At 40.1% G+C, this 18443-nt stretch overlaps 1 protein-coding gene across 3 annotated transcripts in view; it reads right to left on the reverse strand.

The window, feature by feature from the left end:
* Shld1 (shieldin complex subunit 1) overlaps nucleotides 1–18443 on the reverse strand; it is an 88625-nt gene that overhangs the window by 63162 nt on the left and 7020 nt on the right. For all 3 annotated transcript variants that reach the window (XM_005320494.5, XM_040274874.2, XM_021723176.3), the window contains exon 2: nucleotides 15642–15823. In XM_005320494.5, coding sequence (XP_005320551.3) covers nucleotides 15642–15822 — 181 coding nt within the window. In that variant the 5' untranslated portion in view covers nucleotide 15823. The remainder of the gene's footprint in view (nucleotides 1–15641; nucleotides 15824–18443) is intronic.

Consider the following 18443-nt stretch of genomic DNA (forward strand, 5'->3'; position numbering starts at 1 on the left):
TTTATCTAGGTGTGGCCTCCAGGCCTTAGCTTCAAAGTCTGGGTATCTCTTAGTGAGGAAAGAAGATCTCAAGCCCCCTGAGAGTGAAGGCTTTCCCAGACCAGGCTGCTTTTTGTACTAGGGTTCCCTTTGCCTGTGTCCTTGGCTGCCCCAGTGTGTGTGGTTAGAGAATAGGAATCTCAGGTCCTAAAGACAAAGAGACCTGCTAGGCTGGATCATTTGTTGTTTAGAAAAATCCTCTTTTTAAAAAATCCTCTGTTTTAAAAAATTCTCTTTTGTGTCTACTAGTCACTAAGGTATCGCTTAGCAGGGGAAGGATGTTTTAGGCCCAGCAGAGAAAAGTGCTTCTCTTGGCCACTGGATCCCCCTTGCTGGGTGCTAGGCTTTCTGAGTGATAGGTAGACAGCCAGTCAATCCTAGGGAGAAAGAAACCTACTGGGACACCTTCTTGTTGTCAGATTGCCAGTCAGGAAGCACAAGGTCTGGGTCAACTTCTTCAGTTGGATAAGAGGGCACAGACATCTTGCTGCTATTTTGTTCCTCTAGTCCTAGGGCCCAAACCAATTCATTTTCTTCTTAAACTCTTTTTTTTGGGGGGGAGGGGGGGTTGGGGCAGTGCTAGAAATTGAACCTAGGGCCTCTTACATGCTAATCAAGCACTCTACTACTGAGCTGAATCCCCAGCCCTCACCTTCTTCTTATCATATCTCCTTTGGTTGCCTCTTGCATTTCAAGTTGCTTATGGTTATACTTAGCAGGGAAAAGCAAGGAGTAACAGGTCCATGCTATTTTGTTGCGTTAGAAGTCCCAAGAGTTTTTAAATTGCATGATTGCCCTTAAATGATATTGTAATTTCATCAAAGAAGGAGAAACTTAAAATTCCTTTGGTCTTGTCAAAATAACAACAACAACAAAACAAACAAACAACAATTTAAAAAAACCCACAACTTTTACTTTAACTTGGCAAATGTACAAATAAAAATCAGACATCATTATCTATACTTTGCATCCTAGTCTGCAATCAACCAAACAGAATAAATGAAAAGGTCTCTTCAAATCATAGAACACATGCACAATGAATATACCTAATAGTGGTGACCTTAAGAGAAATTAGCTTCTTAGATTTCAGTGAAGTAAACTCTAACAATTTTTAATTTTACCTCTAGTAGGCACAGAACTCTGCAAAGAATAAATGTCAAAGGTCTACCATCTAGTACATTTAAATTCCTTTTCTTTGTAAGGTTCAGGAATGTGCAACAAGTAGCCACTAGAGGGCAACAGATTCAAATACTGCCTTATGGCAAGAAAGCCAGGCCCTATTTCCACAGATACTGTTCACAAATTATTGACTGAAAACACAGCATATTATTTGAACCAATTTCCCCCAAAACTCTACTTCTAAAATGGAATTGGCCAGTAAGTAACTTCCTTATATTTGTATTTACTTTAAAATCTCTAATATTTTTCAAGATCTTTGTGAAAGAAGATTATGAATATATATTGAATATATTGTATAAAATATATACAATATACAATACATATACAATATATAGTATAAAATATATATTGTATAAAATGAATATTTATATAAAATCAGGGGTATAGTGAATAAAAATATGAATATATTGTATAAAAATGGGAACGTTTCTATTTTGCTTGATTTTTAGAATTTACTTAAATTTTCACCTCAATTGTATTTTTTTTTTTTTTTTGGCAGAAGTGCCAGGGGAATGAACTCAGGGACACTCAACCACTGAGCCACATCCCCAGCCCTATTTTGTACTGTATTTAGAAACAGGGTCTCACTGAGTTGCTTACTGCCTTGCTTTTGCAGAAGCTGGCTTTGGACTCATGATCCTCCTGTCTCAGCCTCCTGAGTTGCAGGGATTACAGGCATGTGCCAGTACACCCAGCTTGTATTATTTTTTATTTAGGAAAAAACTCACAATGCTATGAAATGTGATAAGAATAGTTAAGAAAGTAGGTCTTTTTTAAAAAAGATTTTTTTAAAGATGGACACAATATCTTTATTTTATTTTATTTATTTTTATGTGGTGCTGAGGATTGAACCCAGTGCCTCATATTCGCAAGGCAAGTGCTCTGCCACTGAGCTATAAGCCCAGCCCCAAGTAGGTTTAATAGCAATCTTTCTGCATATCCTTAAAGCCATAACCTCACACATTGTGAATAGAGAAATTCTGCAGAATAAATAAATAATCCACTAGGAATATACATACTTTCTTCATGAACAGGAAGTAGAGGAAAATTTTACTCTCAGGAGCACTGTTTCTACTTACAGTTGTTCATTTTCCTATTTTCTTTTCACAGAAAAAAGTCAGGGGCCAGTTTGGGCTAGTCCAGACTTTCTAAATAAGACTTTTATATAAATAAGAGTTAAATAATTAAGCAGGGCCTAAGTAGGAATATTTAGTTTTTAACTCAAAAACTTTTTCATATACCATTCTATACAAATACAGCTGAAATTTGCTGATGAAGTTACAAATTGATGAGAAGGCCTGTGATAAATGCTATTTATCTATTTTAAAATCTTTTTTAAATTTTTTTTTAATTTTAATATTTATTTTTTTTTAGTTATCGGCGGACACAACATCTTTGTTGGTATGTGGTGCTGAGGACTGAACCCTGGCCGCATGCATGCCAGGAGAGCGTGCTACTGCTTGAGCCACATCCCCAGCCCTAAAATCTTATCAAATTTCATTTATATGTGTTTTTCGTTTATTCGGTCCACCAGCCTTTACTGAACACCTATTACACACCAAACACTGTCCCCTTATTCTCTACTCACATACCAGGGTCTAGGTTTGGCAGAAGGCAGTTGTAGGCAATGTGTGATCAGAATTGGCAGAAAGCAAAACATGAATCCTGCCAGTCAAGCATGGGGAACCCAGGAATGAATAAAGCACTTACCCTGAGGAATTATGTTCCAATAAGCTGGGTTTTGTAACTTCAAGTATGTCAGCACCCAGCTACGAAAAACTCCAGGGAACAAAAGGGCAGCCACTCAGAAAAAAAAGAGAGCAACTTCAAAGGGCAAAAGGAAGAATAAAAACAGTTCTAGAGCCACAAGCCAGGTGCTGTGGTATATGCCTATAATCCCAGCAACTTGGGAGTCTGAGGCAGGAGGATCACAAGTTCAAGGCTACCCTGGGCAGCTTTAGCAACCTCCTCAGCAACTTAGTGAGGCCCTGTCTCAAAATAAAAAGCGAAAAAGACAAGGGATGTAACTCAGTGTAAAGAGACCCTGGGTTCAATTCCCATCTCCAAATAAATAAATACAAAGGTTTTGGAGCCAGATGAAAAATTCCTTTTGAGTAGAAAAAGGTTTCATTCATTGCCACAGAGTTCAAATTCCTATTTTCTTTCCTAGGTTTTAACAAAAGTTGAATCCTACCTGGTGTGGAACTGAACTGGGAAGGCAATGCCTTCTCTCCAATTAGTCTGCAAGTTAGAGCTTCTTCCACAGTGGAAAGATTAGAGGTTGAGAGTTCTGTGGACAGTGGACGCAAGGCTGGTCAACTGAGCCAGGAGGCATGGTGGCCCCTGAGAGGGTACTGATATCACTTTAAAGATATTCAGAGTGAGCAAAAAAGAGCCAGCAGGGAACTGAAGAGGTATCTGCAAATGTTTTAAAGTTTATTGCTGAATACATAGTACACAAGTATACCCAATGTTTACATTTCTTTAAAGTCCTTCCTTTGAAGTCAGCCTGACCAGACTGAGTCTCAGCTTTCTACCACTCTTGGGTAATATATTAATATGTAACCAACCTCTCTAAGGCTCTATTTCCTCATGGGAAAGATGGAAATCACAACAGTATTTACTTCTTGGGAGTGGCTGTAGACTCAAAGGGGACAATGCCTATAAAATGCATTTGGCACAGTGTCCGCAGTGAATGTGTACAATGACTGAGAAATGATCAATATTTCAGTCTTCCCTTAATTACAGATGGTCTTGTTTGTCCTATAGACATGTAATAATGAATTTTTAAACTAGGAGTGGTGTCTGTCTGGCTACTGTAATCAAGTTGTTTTCTCATATTTTAAAAAGATACAGCTGAGTGACAAGTCACGGGTGAATGTTCACTTGGAGAAGCCTTTGAGGAAAGCTATTGGGTCAGACCATGATGTCACTGCTGTAGACGTGGACTCTACAGATAATTGCCCTGCAGCCATGACTGGTGACAGAAGCGCAAGGAACCTGTTTTTCAACTCGGTTAGGATTTCTTTTAAATAAAACCATAATTGCAGTCAAGGTACACAGAAGTAAACAAGTCTCTCTTTCAGCAGCAGGTGTCCTTGAAATTCAAAAGTGAGGAGCAATGAATTATGTCACAGATGGAGAGTAGCATTCTTTCTTTTCATTTATATAGAGAAATACTTTATTAGCAAGTAGTATTCTTGAATTTTTAAAAATAGTTCTTCTCTAAACTATTACCATCTCCAATGACTATCTGATGTGAACTACAATTTAGCAGTCTAAAACAGAAAACTGCCAGGTGTGGTGGTGCATGCCTGTAATTCTAGCAACTGGGGGTGCTGAGGCAGGAGAACTGCAAGTTCAAGCCCAGCCTCAACAATTTAGTGAATCCCTAAGCAAACTAGTGAGACTCTGTTTCAAAACAAAATTTTTTAAAAGGCTAAGGATGTGGCTCAGTGGTCAAGTGCCCCTGGGTTACATCCCCAGCAAGAAAGAAAGAAAGAGAGAGAGAGAGAGAGAGAGAGAGAGAGAGAAAGAGAGAAAGAGAGAAAGAAAGAAAGAAAATTAAATAGAGAACTATATTGTTTTTTACTTAAAAAGGGGGTGGGGGGGCGGGTGTGGTGGTACATGCCTGTAATCCCAATGGCTTGGGAGGCTGAGGCAGAAGGATCCTGAGTTTAAAGCCAGCCTCAACAGAAGCAATGTGCTAAGCAACTCAGTGAGACTCTGTCTCTAAATAAAATACAAAACAGGGCTGGGGATGTGGCTCAGTGGTCGAGTGCCCCTGAGTTCAATCCATAGTACCGCCCAAAAATGTGGGGGAGATCAGAGTTACATAAATTGTGCACATAGCAAGTTACTCAGGAAATAGGATTTGCCAGTTTGCTGCGACCCTCGGTAATTTTCTTTATTATCCTGAGATTCAGCTTCCACCATGTGGAAAAAGAGAGAATTACTGAAGCTTGGTGGTTCCAAACTCCTTTTGGTCCTGGAAGTTTTTCTTTGGATGAATGCTGGCCTGGAAGCCCACACTGTAAACAAGCTAATACAGATATGCACAGGTGGAGAGTCCAGGGCCCCTAAAAGCTTACAACTTTCTCCTAATCCCATATCTGTATTTCCTAAAGGGCTGTCTAGAGCACCCACCAGGCCAGAAGCTCTAACCGTGTGATGCTCAGTCATATACACTTACGGTTTCTTTCACTACTAGAGCCACACAATTAGGACCCACTATTGTTGCCTTCCACCAGCAGCAGGCAATGTGTTCAGAATCCTGTTTTAGGGGCTGGGGTTGGAGCTCAGTGGTAGAGCGCTTGCCTCACATGCATAAGGTACTGGATTCAATCCTCAGCACCACATAAAAATAAATAAATAAAGATATTGTGTCCATCTACAACTAAAAAAATTAAAAAAAAAAAGAATCCTGTTTTAGATCTGAAAATTCAGTCTAGAAGGTTAAATCTACGTAACTCAACCTGGGGTGGAAGGAAGGAGGAGGAGGAAGGAGAGGAGGAGGAAGGAGAGGAGGAGGAAGGAGAGGAGGAGGAAGGAGAGGAGGAGGAAGGAGAGGAGGAGGAGGGGAAGGGGAAGAGGAAGAAGGGGGGAAGGAGAAGAAAGGGAAGAAGGGAAAGAAGAAATGCACTGCCATACAAAATACCTGAATCTTCTATATAAAACTCATCAATTTAGTATATGATAGGAAATACTCAGTTTTAAGCTCAGTCATGTCTCAAAGAATTGGCTTAATGATTACTGTCCTGTTCTTTCCTTTTTTCATTGCATCTTGGGTCCAGTATAGAAGATGCTGGATCATTAGCAACTAGATTGGATATCACTGCATATATCTATAAAAAGATGCCTTTAACTTTATTTACATGTCCAAAATATACCCTGATTCCTACTTAAAAACAGCAAAAACATAGCCAGAATATTGTAATTATTAGAAAACTTCTAGACTAAGTTTTTGACTCTTAAGAGCTTATAATTGCTTTTATACAGGAATAGAGTTTTATAGAATTACAAAGAGAAACCATATGAATTATATTTATTCATTTTTAAATATTAAATGCCCTGGATGAAATATCTAAAGATAGAGGTTATAAAGGGCTTTTGAAGACTGGGATGTTGACAAATTCCAAAAAAAAAAAAAAGAACAAAGGGACATAAAACCACTATTTACTTTAAACTTATAGCCGCCCACCAGCTAGGGCCTTTAATCATCAAAGACTTATTGTGTTTAACATTCAAATCTGCTGCACACATTCAACTAATTTCCCCAACACTGTTCTTAGACAGAAGTTCACGTTTAAGGAAAGGGTTGAGATTTCCTATATCCGTATTGCAATGTCTAAACAACAACTTCAGAGAAACTGTTTGTCCTGTATTAGAATTCACCTTGGGTGCTCTGCAGGACAAAGGTTCCACAGGCCCTGATAAGCTATGCCACAGAAGCCACCAGGAGCTTATGAAGCCACAGCAGTATAAACAGGACTGTGCTCCCAGGAAACCTTTGTGACCTTGCTTCTGCGGTCACTTTAACCAATAGTATCTGTGGCTTAATTGGGCTATTCCCATTCTGTATACTCTCCGCTTCCCTGGAGTCCAGCAGCAATGGAGAAAGGGAACACATACCTAACAGGGAGTTCAAGTCCATCTAGTCTTAGAACTAATTGATGGATCCAATTCAGTAGACTCTGGAGTAGATTAGAGTTGATCAGGGAAAAGAGGGCACATTCCAAGGAGAGGAACAAAGACAATGAAGTTTGGCTCAGCTTTAAAGCAAGAGTATCGGGCCTGTGTTAGTTAGAAGTTAGATACTTCCAGGGGCCCATATGCAGCTTACATGCACCTACACAAACCTGCCAGTTGCTAAAATACAGCAAAACTGTTATATCAGCAGTTAAATATTTTTAATAAATACCTGGACACCAGATTATAATGAGTCCTGAAAATGAAGCAGAGAAATTTTGACTGGAACTGGCAGTTAAGAAGCAGTACACACATCTCAAAGTGATTTAAACACAGAATGCAATGAAAGCAGTATCCCAGGAAGACATTTTTTTTTTTTTTTTTTTTTGGCAACAGTGGGTCTTCTGCCTTATCTCACCAAGAAGGGCAGCTGGGAGGAGTTTCATAATCCCGTGCCTGGCTCCAGTGAAAAGTCATTTCCTCCACCAGTGCTTCATGACATGTGGCTGCCTCATAACTTCAGAAGGATATATGTTTACTAAGACATCTCACAGCCCAGCCTTACGCCTTTGCATACCAGAGTGAAATGATCAAGACTTTTGAGGTTTTTCTGACTAATAGCCTGGGATTCTTATCAACCCATTAGTTTCTTGGAAAGTACTCTTAAGACTCATGTTTCTTACCACTAATAGCCTCCTCCAGGGCATGAACAGTGACATGGTAGTTGGACACATAAGATAAGGACAGGGAAATGTCCATTAAATTTGGCTCCTAAGAGCAGGTTTAGTCCAGTGGGTAGATGGGGTGGAGGGCATGTGCCCGGGCAAGAGGAGCAATCATAAGATGAAGAAGCAGAAAGGAGTAGAACTGGGAGTATAGCTCAGGGGAACAGCACATGCTTAGCATGCACAAGACCCTGGGTTCAATCTCTAGCACCAAAAATTTAAAAAGTGCAGGCAGCCTCTTCACAAAGCATGGCTGAGAAAAGCAAGGTAGAGGAATGCGCTAGAGATGAAACAGGAAATTCTTTACCAAAATGAGGCTTAAGCCTGGGTCCAAATTACTGTAACTAAGCTTTTGTAGTGTCCTTGCCGCCTCATAAAGCTGAGGCTACTCTTCTCTTGCTTACTACTCTCCAGAGATTAGAATCTGTGACACCGACTCCAACCCTGAAAGTGGGCCCCTACTACCCACTAATAATCCACCTGCATACCATCTGCCACTTGCCTGGGTTTCTGAGTGCTCTCTTGATAGCTTACCTGTTTCAGGGCTATACTCTATGGTCAGTAGGCTACTTCACCTGACCACCTCACTCTATTGCCAACTGTGTGTCTGGTTTGTGACTGGAGATTCTGACACCTGGGATGACCTGGATGAATTTTAATAGTAGATTCCTGGCCTATATTTCACCTAGTAGCTGGGAGAGACACACTAGGTTCACTCTTAGACCCACCCCCATTCCACTGTAAGCTATCTGCCATACTCTGCCAATTCTTGAGACAGTCAACTCTATTTAGAGCCAAGCACAGGCAACACAAATGTAGCCAAGAGTATGCCTCACTGAGTGAGTACCAGGGTGGGTACAGACCAATGCAGAGTTACTATGAATGACTATCCAACTGTAAACTTTGGTATTCACCAATCCCTGAATGATTAATTTCATAACAACACATAACAGCAAACAAATAAATCAAGAATATCAGATTGGCCTGGGAACCTGAATGTGTTAAGAATCTGAGATAGAACAGTAGCCATCAGAACACCACTGGAGATCAATGTAAATAAAGATTGGCATGCCTCTGAGCAGACAAGAGTCAGAGTTGTCAGAGCAAGGTTAAAATGTTGGCAAAAGTCTGTTGAGGAGCTGCAGGGGAGAGAACACGTAATTACGACTACCAACAAACATGCAGTGATGGGAGAGAAAGTAGACTGTGAGTGCAAATGTCAAATGAAAAACCCAGGCCCTTATGCAATTTTGAGAAACTAGAGATGGCAAATTGTCAGATCTAAGTAAATCAGATTGGGCTATTGGGACAGTGACCACCCTCATATAGTTCAGGGTTGTCCATCTCAAGTTCATTGCTTGGTAATGGTCATATTAACAGTGGTGACCTTTCCTTTCCAGTGATGACCTTTGCAGACAGTCTTTAAGACAGTACTAACTTTGTAGACAGAAGCTCTAGGACAAAAATTAATGTCCCCATGCTATGTACACAAAGTTCCCCTTGGGGTAGATAAACCTGAGCATACGTATTTCTGCATAGGATAAATTATTATTAGAGATGATATTATTAAATAAACGGGGTGGCTGGTCTTCCATTTGATTCTAATGTCTGACTCCCATCATGCGTGAAAAATGCCATCTTTACTTAGTTCTGAGAAAGCTGAGTGAGCTAGTCTGTTTTTTCTTTTTTTTTTTAACACACCTAGTAATCACACCTAGGAGTAACAAATGGCATAATACACAAAACTCATAGAGAATGGCAGAATGTACAACAAAATCAAAATTGTTTTTAAGTATGAAGTCTGAATAAAATATATCAAAAACTTAACTAATTCCTCCTAATCCCAAATGAGTTATTTGCTCTATCAAGCTAATAAAACTTGCCTAAAATTTTCAGCAGTTCCTTATTTTAGTTGTACCATCCCTTTGGTCATCCCCAAAGTTAGAGATGTAATTTTTTTCCCAACAAAAATGTAATTTAAAACTCTGCCCCAGACAGGCACCATAGCACACATCTGTAATCCCAGAGACTCAGAAGGCTCATTGAGGCCAGCCTCAACAACTTAGTGAGATCCTTATCAACTCAGTGAGACCCTGTCTCAAAATAAAAAATAAAGAGGGTTGGAATGTAGCTCAGTGGTAAAGCATCCTTGTGTTCAATCCCAGTACCAAAAAGTAAAAATACTGCCTCTGCATTCACCCACCTCTGTCAACTATTTAATGACACTGGACAAGCTTCCTAGCATCTCCAAGCCTGTTTTCTCATTTACAAAAGGTGGATGATTCCCACTTAGTAGGCCTATAATAAGAATTTTAAAAGGGTGCAGGGATGGGCTGGGGAGGTGGCTCAAGCGGTAACGTGCTCGCCTAGCATGCACCAGGTGCTGGGTTTGATCCTCAGCACCACATAAAAATAAAATAAAGATGTTGTGTCCACCAAAACCTAAAAACTAAAAAAAAAAAAAAAGGTGCAGGGCGTGGTGGCACACACCTGACATCCCAGCACCTGAGGAAACTGAGGCAGGAGGCTCACCAAGTTCAAAGCCAGCCTTGGCAACTTAGTGAGGCCCTAAGCAACTTAGCAAGACCCTGTCTCAACAAAAAATAAAAATGGGCTGGAATGTGGCCCAGAGGTTGAGTGCCCTTGGGTTTATCAATTATGTAGCACTGAGTTGGAAATACAAAACTACTTACTACTTAGAGGTAGTAGATTCTCAATAACTGAAAGTGATAATTGTTAATGGACTCTAAAACATCCAGTGTCTAGAATGCATAGAAAATTATTATATATAGAATCTTCCTTGCTGAGGCAGGAGGATCACAAGTTCAAAGCCAATCTCATCAACTTAGTGAGGCCCTGAGCAACTTAGTGAGACCCTGTCTCTAAATTAAAAAAAAAAAAAATTTAAAATGGTTGAATAGGAGGCTCAGTGATTAAGCCCTCCTGGGTTCAATCCCTGAAATAAATAGGTCTGGAGATGTAGCTCAGTGGTAAAATACCCTGGGTTCAATACCTAGTAAAAAAAAAAAAAAAAAAACTATACTAAATATGCTGTACAGAATAGAGATCACCTCTGCTTGGATGATCAGTGAAGTAGAATGATCCTACCTAGATCAGACATAGTAGTGTACCCCTGTAATCCCAGCTACTCAAGAATGATCCCACCTTGAAAGATCAAGTTGGAGGATAGGCAGAGAGAGAAGAGTGAGAATATGTGGGGTGGAAAATATAGAAGGCCTTTTGAAGACACCAGAAAGGCCATTCTCTGCAACTATGTCTTCTATCTGACTCTTGATTCCTGAAATCTAACCATTCTTCTAGGTTAAGGTTAGATACTCATCAATAAACACATACCTGGAAAAGCTAGCACTTGAAGCCATAGTCAGTCCTTTGTATTCTATTCTGAATAAGTTTCTAACTTTATTGAGAAACTTTAATAAGAGACACATGAAGGCACTGGCCACCTAGAGCTGGGGAGAAGGCCCAAGCAGGGAGAAGGAAAGTAAGAACCAGGACTCCAAAGGGCGTAGGCAGAGTGACTCCCCTATTTGTGGAGCATACATTACATAAGTTTTCTATGTTGACAAAGTGGTATAGAGTTTATACTATGGCAGCATGCTTCCTGACTCACTCTGTCCATGTTAAAATGGCTCACAGTTCTGTTTCATATCTACTGCAGCCACGTGTCTTGACTTCTAGGAGGTAGAGAAAACCTGATAACCTCCTCTTCTAACACAGATCATACTAGGGGACTAAGTCAGGCTTCACGTAATTCAGTGCTGCATATGATTCTCTTTCATTCTACATGAAACTTCCCTAAGATATCCACACCAGCCCTAAACTATGTAAAGGGGTTGAATAGAATGGAAACTTTTTGCTGTGAACAACTTCAGCACTAAATCTGTATACCTGTTATGTCTGTCTGTCTGTCTGTCTGTCTGTCTGTCTGTCTCTCTCTCTCTCTCTCTCTCTCTCTCTCTCTCTCTTTTGGTGGTACTGGGGATTGAACCCAGGGGTGCTCTACCACTAAGTGACATCCCCAGCCCTTTTTGTTTTGAACCACAGTTTTGATAAATTGCTTAAGGCCTCACTAAATTGCTCAGGCTGGCCTTGAACTTGTGATCCTCTTTTCTCACCCTTGCAAATTGCTGGGATTACAGACATGTACCACTGCACCCACCTAGGCCTATCTCTTAATGATATAATAATAGCAGTTAAAATTTTCTTATTTATTCCTGATATAAGTATTTATTGAGTATCTGCTATTCTGGAATTTATATCCTAATGGGAGAGACAAATAAGTTAATAATCAAATATATAGGGTGCAATGGTAGTAAGTACTATAGAAAATAAAACCAGGAAGGAGGGTCAGTGGTGGGGAAAGGTGATCTAAGAAGCTTTTGCTCTGAATTAGATGAGAAGCCACAGGGGTTTTGTATTGAGGACTAACATGATCTGACATACACACACACACACACACACGTATATATATGTATATAAGAGCTTGTGCTGGGTATGGTAGCACAAGTCTATAATTTTAGCAGGTAAGAAGGCTGAGGCAGGAGGATCACAAGTTCAAGGAACTGTGATTAGGCAAAGTTGGGGGAGAGGCATAGCAGCAGGAAAGATGGTGGAATGAGATGGACATCATTACCCTAGGTACATGTATGACTGCACATATGGTGTGACGCTACATCATGTACAACCAGAGAAATGAAAAGTTGTGCTGCAATTGTATACAATGAATAAAATGCATTCTGCTGTCATATATATCTAATTAGAATAAATAAATAATTTTTTTTAAAAAAAAAGTGGAGAGGACAAAGGCTGTTTAGATTCTAGATTTATTTTAATGGTAGAATAGAATAGGATGTGAGGTTTAAGAGGAAAAAAGAAGTAGAAGTTATGTTAACTCCTAGGTTTTATGGCTAAGCTTAAAGAAGGATGAAAAGCCTTTTCTGAGCAGGTGAATATGTATGTGTGTTCAGAAGGGGTTAGGAAGGAGGCAGATGAATTTTTAATTTGGTTTAGGATATGCAGATTTAATTAGTCTAAGTAGAACAAGATGAAGACATCAGTTTGCAGACGGTCTAAATGTCTAAGCTGGAGACAGGAATTCAGAATGGAGCAAGGTACCAAGGGCATCTAAGGACCCCAGCTTGGATAAGATCCCTTAGGGAGTGAGTGATGCTAACAAGAGGAGTGCTCTGAGGTCTCAGCCTGGGGTTTTCCATCATTAAATGCTGGAGAGATAAGAAAGAAGAAATTGGCAAAGGAGACTGGAAATAAGCAGAAAAGTATTAAGAAAACCAGGAGACAAGAAGAAAAAACTCAAAGAAGGAAAAAGTCAACTGCATAAGCCCTGCTAATATATTGAAAGGATAAGGCCTAAAATGTGACCAAAGAATTTTAAAATGTGGAGATCAATGGTGACCCTGACAAGAGCTATTTCTGTAGAAGACTTAGGATAAAAGCAAGGCTGGAGGGTTTAGGAAGGAATTGGGAGGAGAGGAATTGGAGACTGCAGGCATAGATAAGATCTTTTGAGAATCTACAGAGAACAAAGAAACAAGACTATAACTAGAGAGAGATTTAGGGTCAAGGATGGGTATTTTTTAAAAGACAGGAGATGTTGTTATCAGATTTTGCAATGCTGTGACCAAAACACCCAACAAGAACAACTTGGAAGAGGAAAAGTGTGTTTGGGGCTCAGGATTTCAAGAAATCTTAGCCCATATTCAGATGACTCCATTGCTGTGGGCCCAAGGTAAGACAGCACCTCATGAAGGAAGAGCCAGCAGAGGAAAACTGCTCAGCTCATGAAACAGAGAGAAGGAGAGAAAGGGCCACAAGGAAGATGCACCCTTCCAAGGCCAAACCCCAGTGACCCACCTCCTCTGGCCACATCCCACCTGCCTACATTACTACCCAGTCTGTTCAAGCTAAAATGAAACAGATTTCATTTCTCCCAATCTGATCATGTCACCTCATTCCTGCATTAACAGGAGTTTTGGGGGACACCTCATCACCAAACCATAAAACCTGGTACTTTATGGAGGCTAAGCATAAAGGTTATGTAGTACTTTATATTGGATAGAGTCATTGCCCTGAAGTATTTCAATAGGCCAACATTTCTAAAGTCTGTTCAATTACATCCATTAACTTGTAGGAAAAACTGTTATCAGAGATGATTAACAAAATCAGTTTTAGAGGCTTAAAGTAGAAACAGTAGTACAGGAGGAGGAAGAGAGAAGGTTAAAGGAAATAAGATGAAGCCAATTCTTGATCAGGAATTAAATTAAATAGGCAGCTTACTGATCCTGATTACTCTATATCAGAATAGAATCACAAGGGAGTTTAAAATTCTTTTCATAGAATACTTCAAGAAAATGACAAGCACATGTGCTATAGTTTGGATCTTAAATAGCCCTCAAAGGCCTGTGTGGTAAATAAAGGCTTGGTCCCAGCTTGGTGCTGTGGGGAGATGGCGGAAACCTTAGGAAGTCAGGCGTAGTAAGAGGTCTTTAGGTCATAGAGGGCATGCCCTGAGGACAGTAGGACCCCAGCCTCTTCTTTCTTCTCTCTCTTTCACTATCTGGTTATGAGGTGAGCATAACCTGTCACATACTCCCATCCTGATATACTATGCTCCCCAACCACTCACTAGAGGCTTAAAAGCAATAGGTGCACCCAATCGTGAACTGGAACCTTTAAACTCTCTAAAACCATGAGTTAACCCTTTTCTCTTTATCATTGATTAACTCGGGTATTTTTCTATGGCAATAGAAAGCTAATAATACACATATCCTTGTGACTGTCATCAATGAATTCATCACAAAAGCCATACATTTTCTTCATATCTAATGAATTCTCTTTAAAAATAGATATTTCAGCCAGGTGCAATGGAACTTGCCTGTAATTCTGGCAGTTTCTGAGTTGAAGCAGGAGAATTGCAAGTTTGAGGCCAGCCTTAGCAATTTAGTGAGACCCTGTCTCAAAAAATAAAAAGAACTAGGGAAATGGCCCAGTGGTAGAGCATACCTGGGTTTAATCTCCAGTACTAGAAATAACTAATTATTTTAAAATAATATATTTTGATTTCTTAATAACAGCAATAACAAAAACAACATAGTATGAGCACCCGTATGCAGCAGACACCATGATAAGTACTTTACATTATTCCTTGAGTCAAACCTTATTCCACGAGCATTCTGATTACCATTTTATAGAGGACTGTGAACTCAGAGGAATCAAGAAAAATATCCCAAGTCACATAGCAGAAGCAGCAAAGCTGAACTTGGCAGATCTGCAGACCTTCAGGGTTGGATAATGAATGGGTAAAAGATGAGCTTTCAACTAGAGATGATCACTAGCTACATCAGGGAATTATCGTTAAGCTTAAAATAGACTTTTTGACAATTCAGTCAGAATCAGGAAAACTTATAGAAAAGTTGTTATTCAAATACAGTGTAGCTCAAAATATACTCCACTGTCATGTATATCTCAAAAACAATAAAATAAATACATATTTTTTAAAAAATCAAGAGTAGCTGGGTGTGTATCTCAGTGGTAAGAACTTGCCTAGTTTTTATTCACGAGGCCCTGGGTTCGATCCCAGCACCATACATACACAAAAAAGATTAAGTCCAGAGTACGCTTCACTATAGGAATAACAGTCTGTATTACTAACGGTAACACATTAAAAAAAAAAAAAATTCTACTCTCTCCCTCTTGAACTAAGTGTTTGTCTCTGAGTGCATTTGGATGGAGATCAGAAAGGGACCCAAGAATAAAAAGAACTCCAGGAAACACCTACTCCTTATTGTTACAACAGGGAGGCTGTCCTTTGAAGTCTCTCCCTAATAGCTTTGCTTGGGTTATGATGTTTTTCTACATAGGACAATAAATCATTTCTCTGAGATCTACTACTGGAAGAAGGAGAAACAATCACACACCAGTGTATCTGCTAAATTGTTTTTATGTTAGTTTGTTTTAAATTGTGCTTATTACCTGGATCCACATCAGAAGAACAAGGAAAAGAATGGCATTCCACAGAACTAAGAGCCTCGCTGTTGGCCTCTTGGCTGGGTCTCTGCAGCACATAATCTCTTATGTCGCTTGCTGATGGTAAGTCCAAAGCACAACTCTCTCCTGAGTGGCTGCCTGGACTGGCTTCCTGGGCTGCCATCATCCTGGGGAAAAACATAACAATTCAACACAAAAGGCACTAATAGCAGAAGACTTCATTAGAGCTATTGCTTGAAGAATCTTAAAGTCAAACAACAGTAAAACCAGAATAATCTCTTTTTGCCTGTTATTAATGGTCTTCCTTATTTTTGCTTCAGACCCACCATTTGTTTACCATGTTTTTGTCATCATGGGAAAGAAACACTCTCAGCTAAAAGACACCATGAATCATTTCAGCTGGAAAACAGGCTATATATTTGGAAATAGGAAAGGTTCAATCACAAACCACATCACCACTGAAATACTATATAGGACTGATTCAAGGGCCACAAGAATATTTGATAGCTGGGTGCAGTGAGGCATGCCTATAATTCCAGCAGCTTGAACACCTGAAACAGAAGGATCACAAGTTCAAAGCCAGCCCCAGCAAATTAGCCAGGCCCTAAGCAACTTAGTGAGACCCTGTATCAAAATAAAATATAAAAGGGCTAGGGATATAGCTCAGTGGTAAAGCACCCCTGGGTTCAATCCCCAGTACCTTAAAATTTTTTAAAAAAGAATTCTTTGATGAGGAGAAATGTTCATAATATAATAAATATGGAAAGGTTTTAAAGTTTGATCTGAATTTTATAAAACAAAATAGTGTGTGTGTGTGTGTGTGTGTGTGTGTGTGTGTGTGTGTTTTAAAGAGATGTAAAGCTAGGGGCAAAAAGTCCAAAAGGATATGTTACAAATTAAGTGCAATGCCATGAAGGCAATTTGCATGCTCCCCTGTGGCTTATTCAAACATGCAGTCAGTTAGTTAGCATATCAGGCTTGATGCCAAGCATGGAGGATACAAAAGGTGAATTTAACAGGCACTTCTCTCAAGGAGCTCATAGTTTGGGGTGATCCAAACACAGAGACTTATTATGTTAACATAGTGAGTTAAGGCAGAGCAGGCCCAGAAGGGGGCCATAGTCTTTCTGGAAGAACTTACCACCACCATGGGGCAGTCCAGGCTATGGCTGTGATCAGAAGCAAGCATGAACTCAAAAAGAACCAGTTTGGATAACCACATGTGACATGGGGTATTGAGAGTTTCAAGGGAGAGACAAGTATTGATCACACAAGGAGTGGGTAGGGACAAACACTGTTGTCTCAGCTGGATTGTCAAGGAGCCCTCCTCCTCCTGGTATTGAAGTAAGGCCTTGCTGCTGTCAGCCAGCAACCTAGAATACAAAAAACTTTCTGAGCTCTTGAGGCTTTGAAGGTGAATTGCTGGATTCAGTATTTAGCATTTCTTGTGTTCCATACCACTCTTAGTCTATGTTTACTTGTGGGGCACTGGATTCTTACTAGAGGGCTCTCTGCAGTGTACCCAACCCAGTCTACCTCTCTATGAAATAACTATAGGCCTGGGCAGATCCTGGACCTTTGCTACTCTCTGCCTCATAAGTTGCTATCATCAATAAATTTTATTATGTCCAGTACCAGGTGTTATGAATGCTACCAGCTTTCTTGAATCATGCAGAGAATTTATGTAGTCATAATATTCATGTTTGGTAGCTGGACAGCAGATAGATTGAGATTTAAGCCTGCTTAATTATGGTAGCAGGCAGTCTTGTAATAGGAAATCATTGACCTATACAGACCGGGTGAGAAGAAACCATGTGAACCAGGTCAGAGCCCTACAGGTCAAGAACAGGAGGGAGATTAAGAATACATTTAAGCCAGGCATGGTGATTGAAGCCTGTAATCCCAGCAGCTTGGGAGACTGAGGCAGGAGGATCACAAGTTCAAAGCCAGCCTCAGCAATTTAGTGGGGCCTTAAGCAACTTGATGTGGCTTAGTAGTTAAGCACCTCAGGGTTCAATCCCTGGTATGGAAAAAAAAAAAAATCAATCATAAAATAGAACTTAATAACTGAATGAACAGAGAGGTTAAAGAGAAACTGAGTTAATAAGGAGAGACAATTTCAGTGGCTCGTTTTATTATCAACTGAATTAGGTTCAGACTGGGAGGATGCAGTGGTCCAATTGAGGAATACTACACTGCTATTAAAAATGATAATCAGAGCCCAGGGAAGTAGCTCTAGGGCAGAACATTCACCTAGCATGAGCCCTGAGTTCAGTCCCCAACACAGGACATGGGGCAGGGCTGTTAATCAGTACTTAAAAGATCTCAAAGACATGTTTGAATAAAAGAAGCAATTTCAGAATAATGTGAGCTGCTGTGACATGTGACTAAATCAGTCAGGGTGACTCCAGGTGAACTGGGCTGGCACGAAATAATCACACAGACAAACAAAATACCTTTTTCTTTGGGTTCAATGATGGTTCCTCAGCCACAGCACCCACAAGAGGGGCAAGACAGGCAAGGAAAAAAAATAGGGAGAAGCAGGTTCTGAGATTTTTTATTGAGGGGAAGACACTTAAGAAAATTCCACCCCAAATAAGGCATGGGGTCAGGTTTCTGAGGGTTGAGTCTAGCTTCGGGATGTCTTTAGGTCAGCAGATTGACTGACATCTTGGAAGGCCACGCCCATCTCACTGGGTAACGCCCACCCCAGAGCTGCAACTCTCTTGTGGGGCAGGGGCAAACCCACATGCATGGCATGTACCCTTTACTCCAGACTTAAAGAGG

This window comes from Ictidomys tridecemlineatus, chromosome 5 (assembly GCF_052094955.1).
Source record: "Ictidomys tridecemlineatus isolate mIctTri1 chromosome 5, mIctTri1.hap1, whole genome shotgun sequence".
NCBI lineage: Eukaryota > Metazoa > Chordata > Mammalia > Rodentia > Sciuridae > Ictidomys > Ictidomys tridecemlineatus.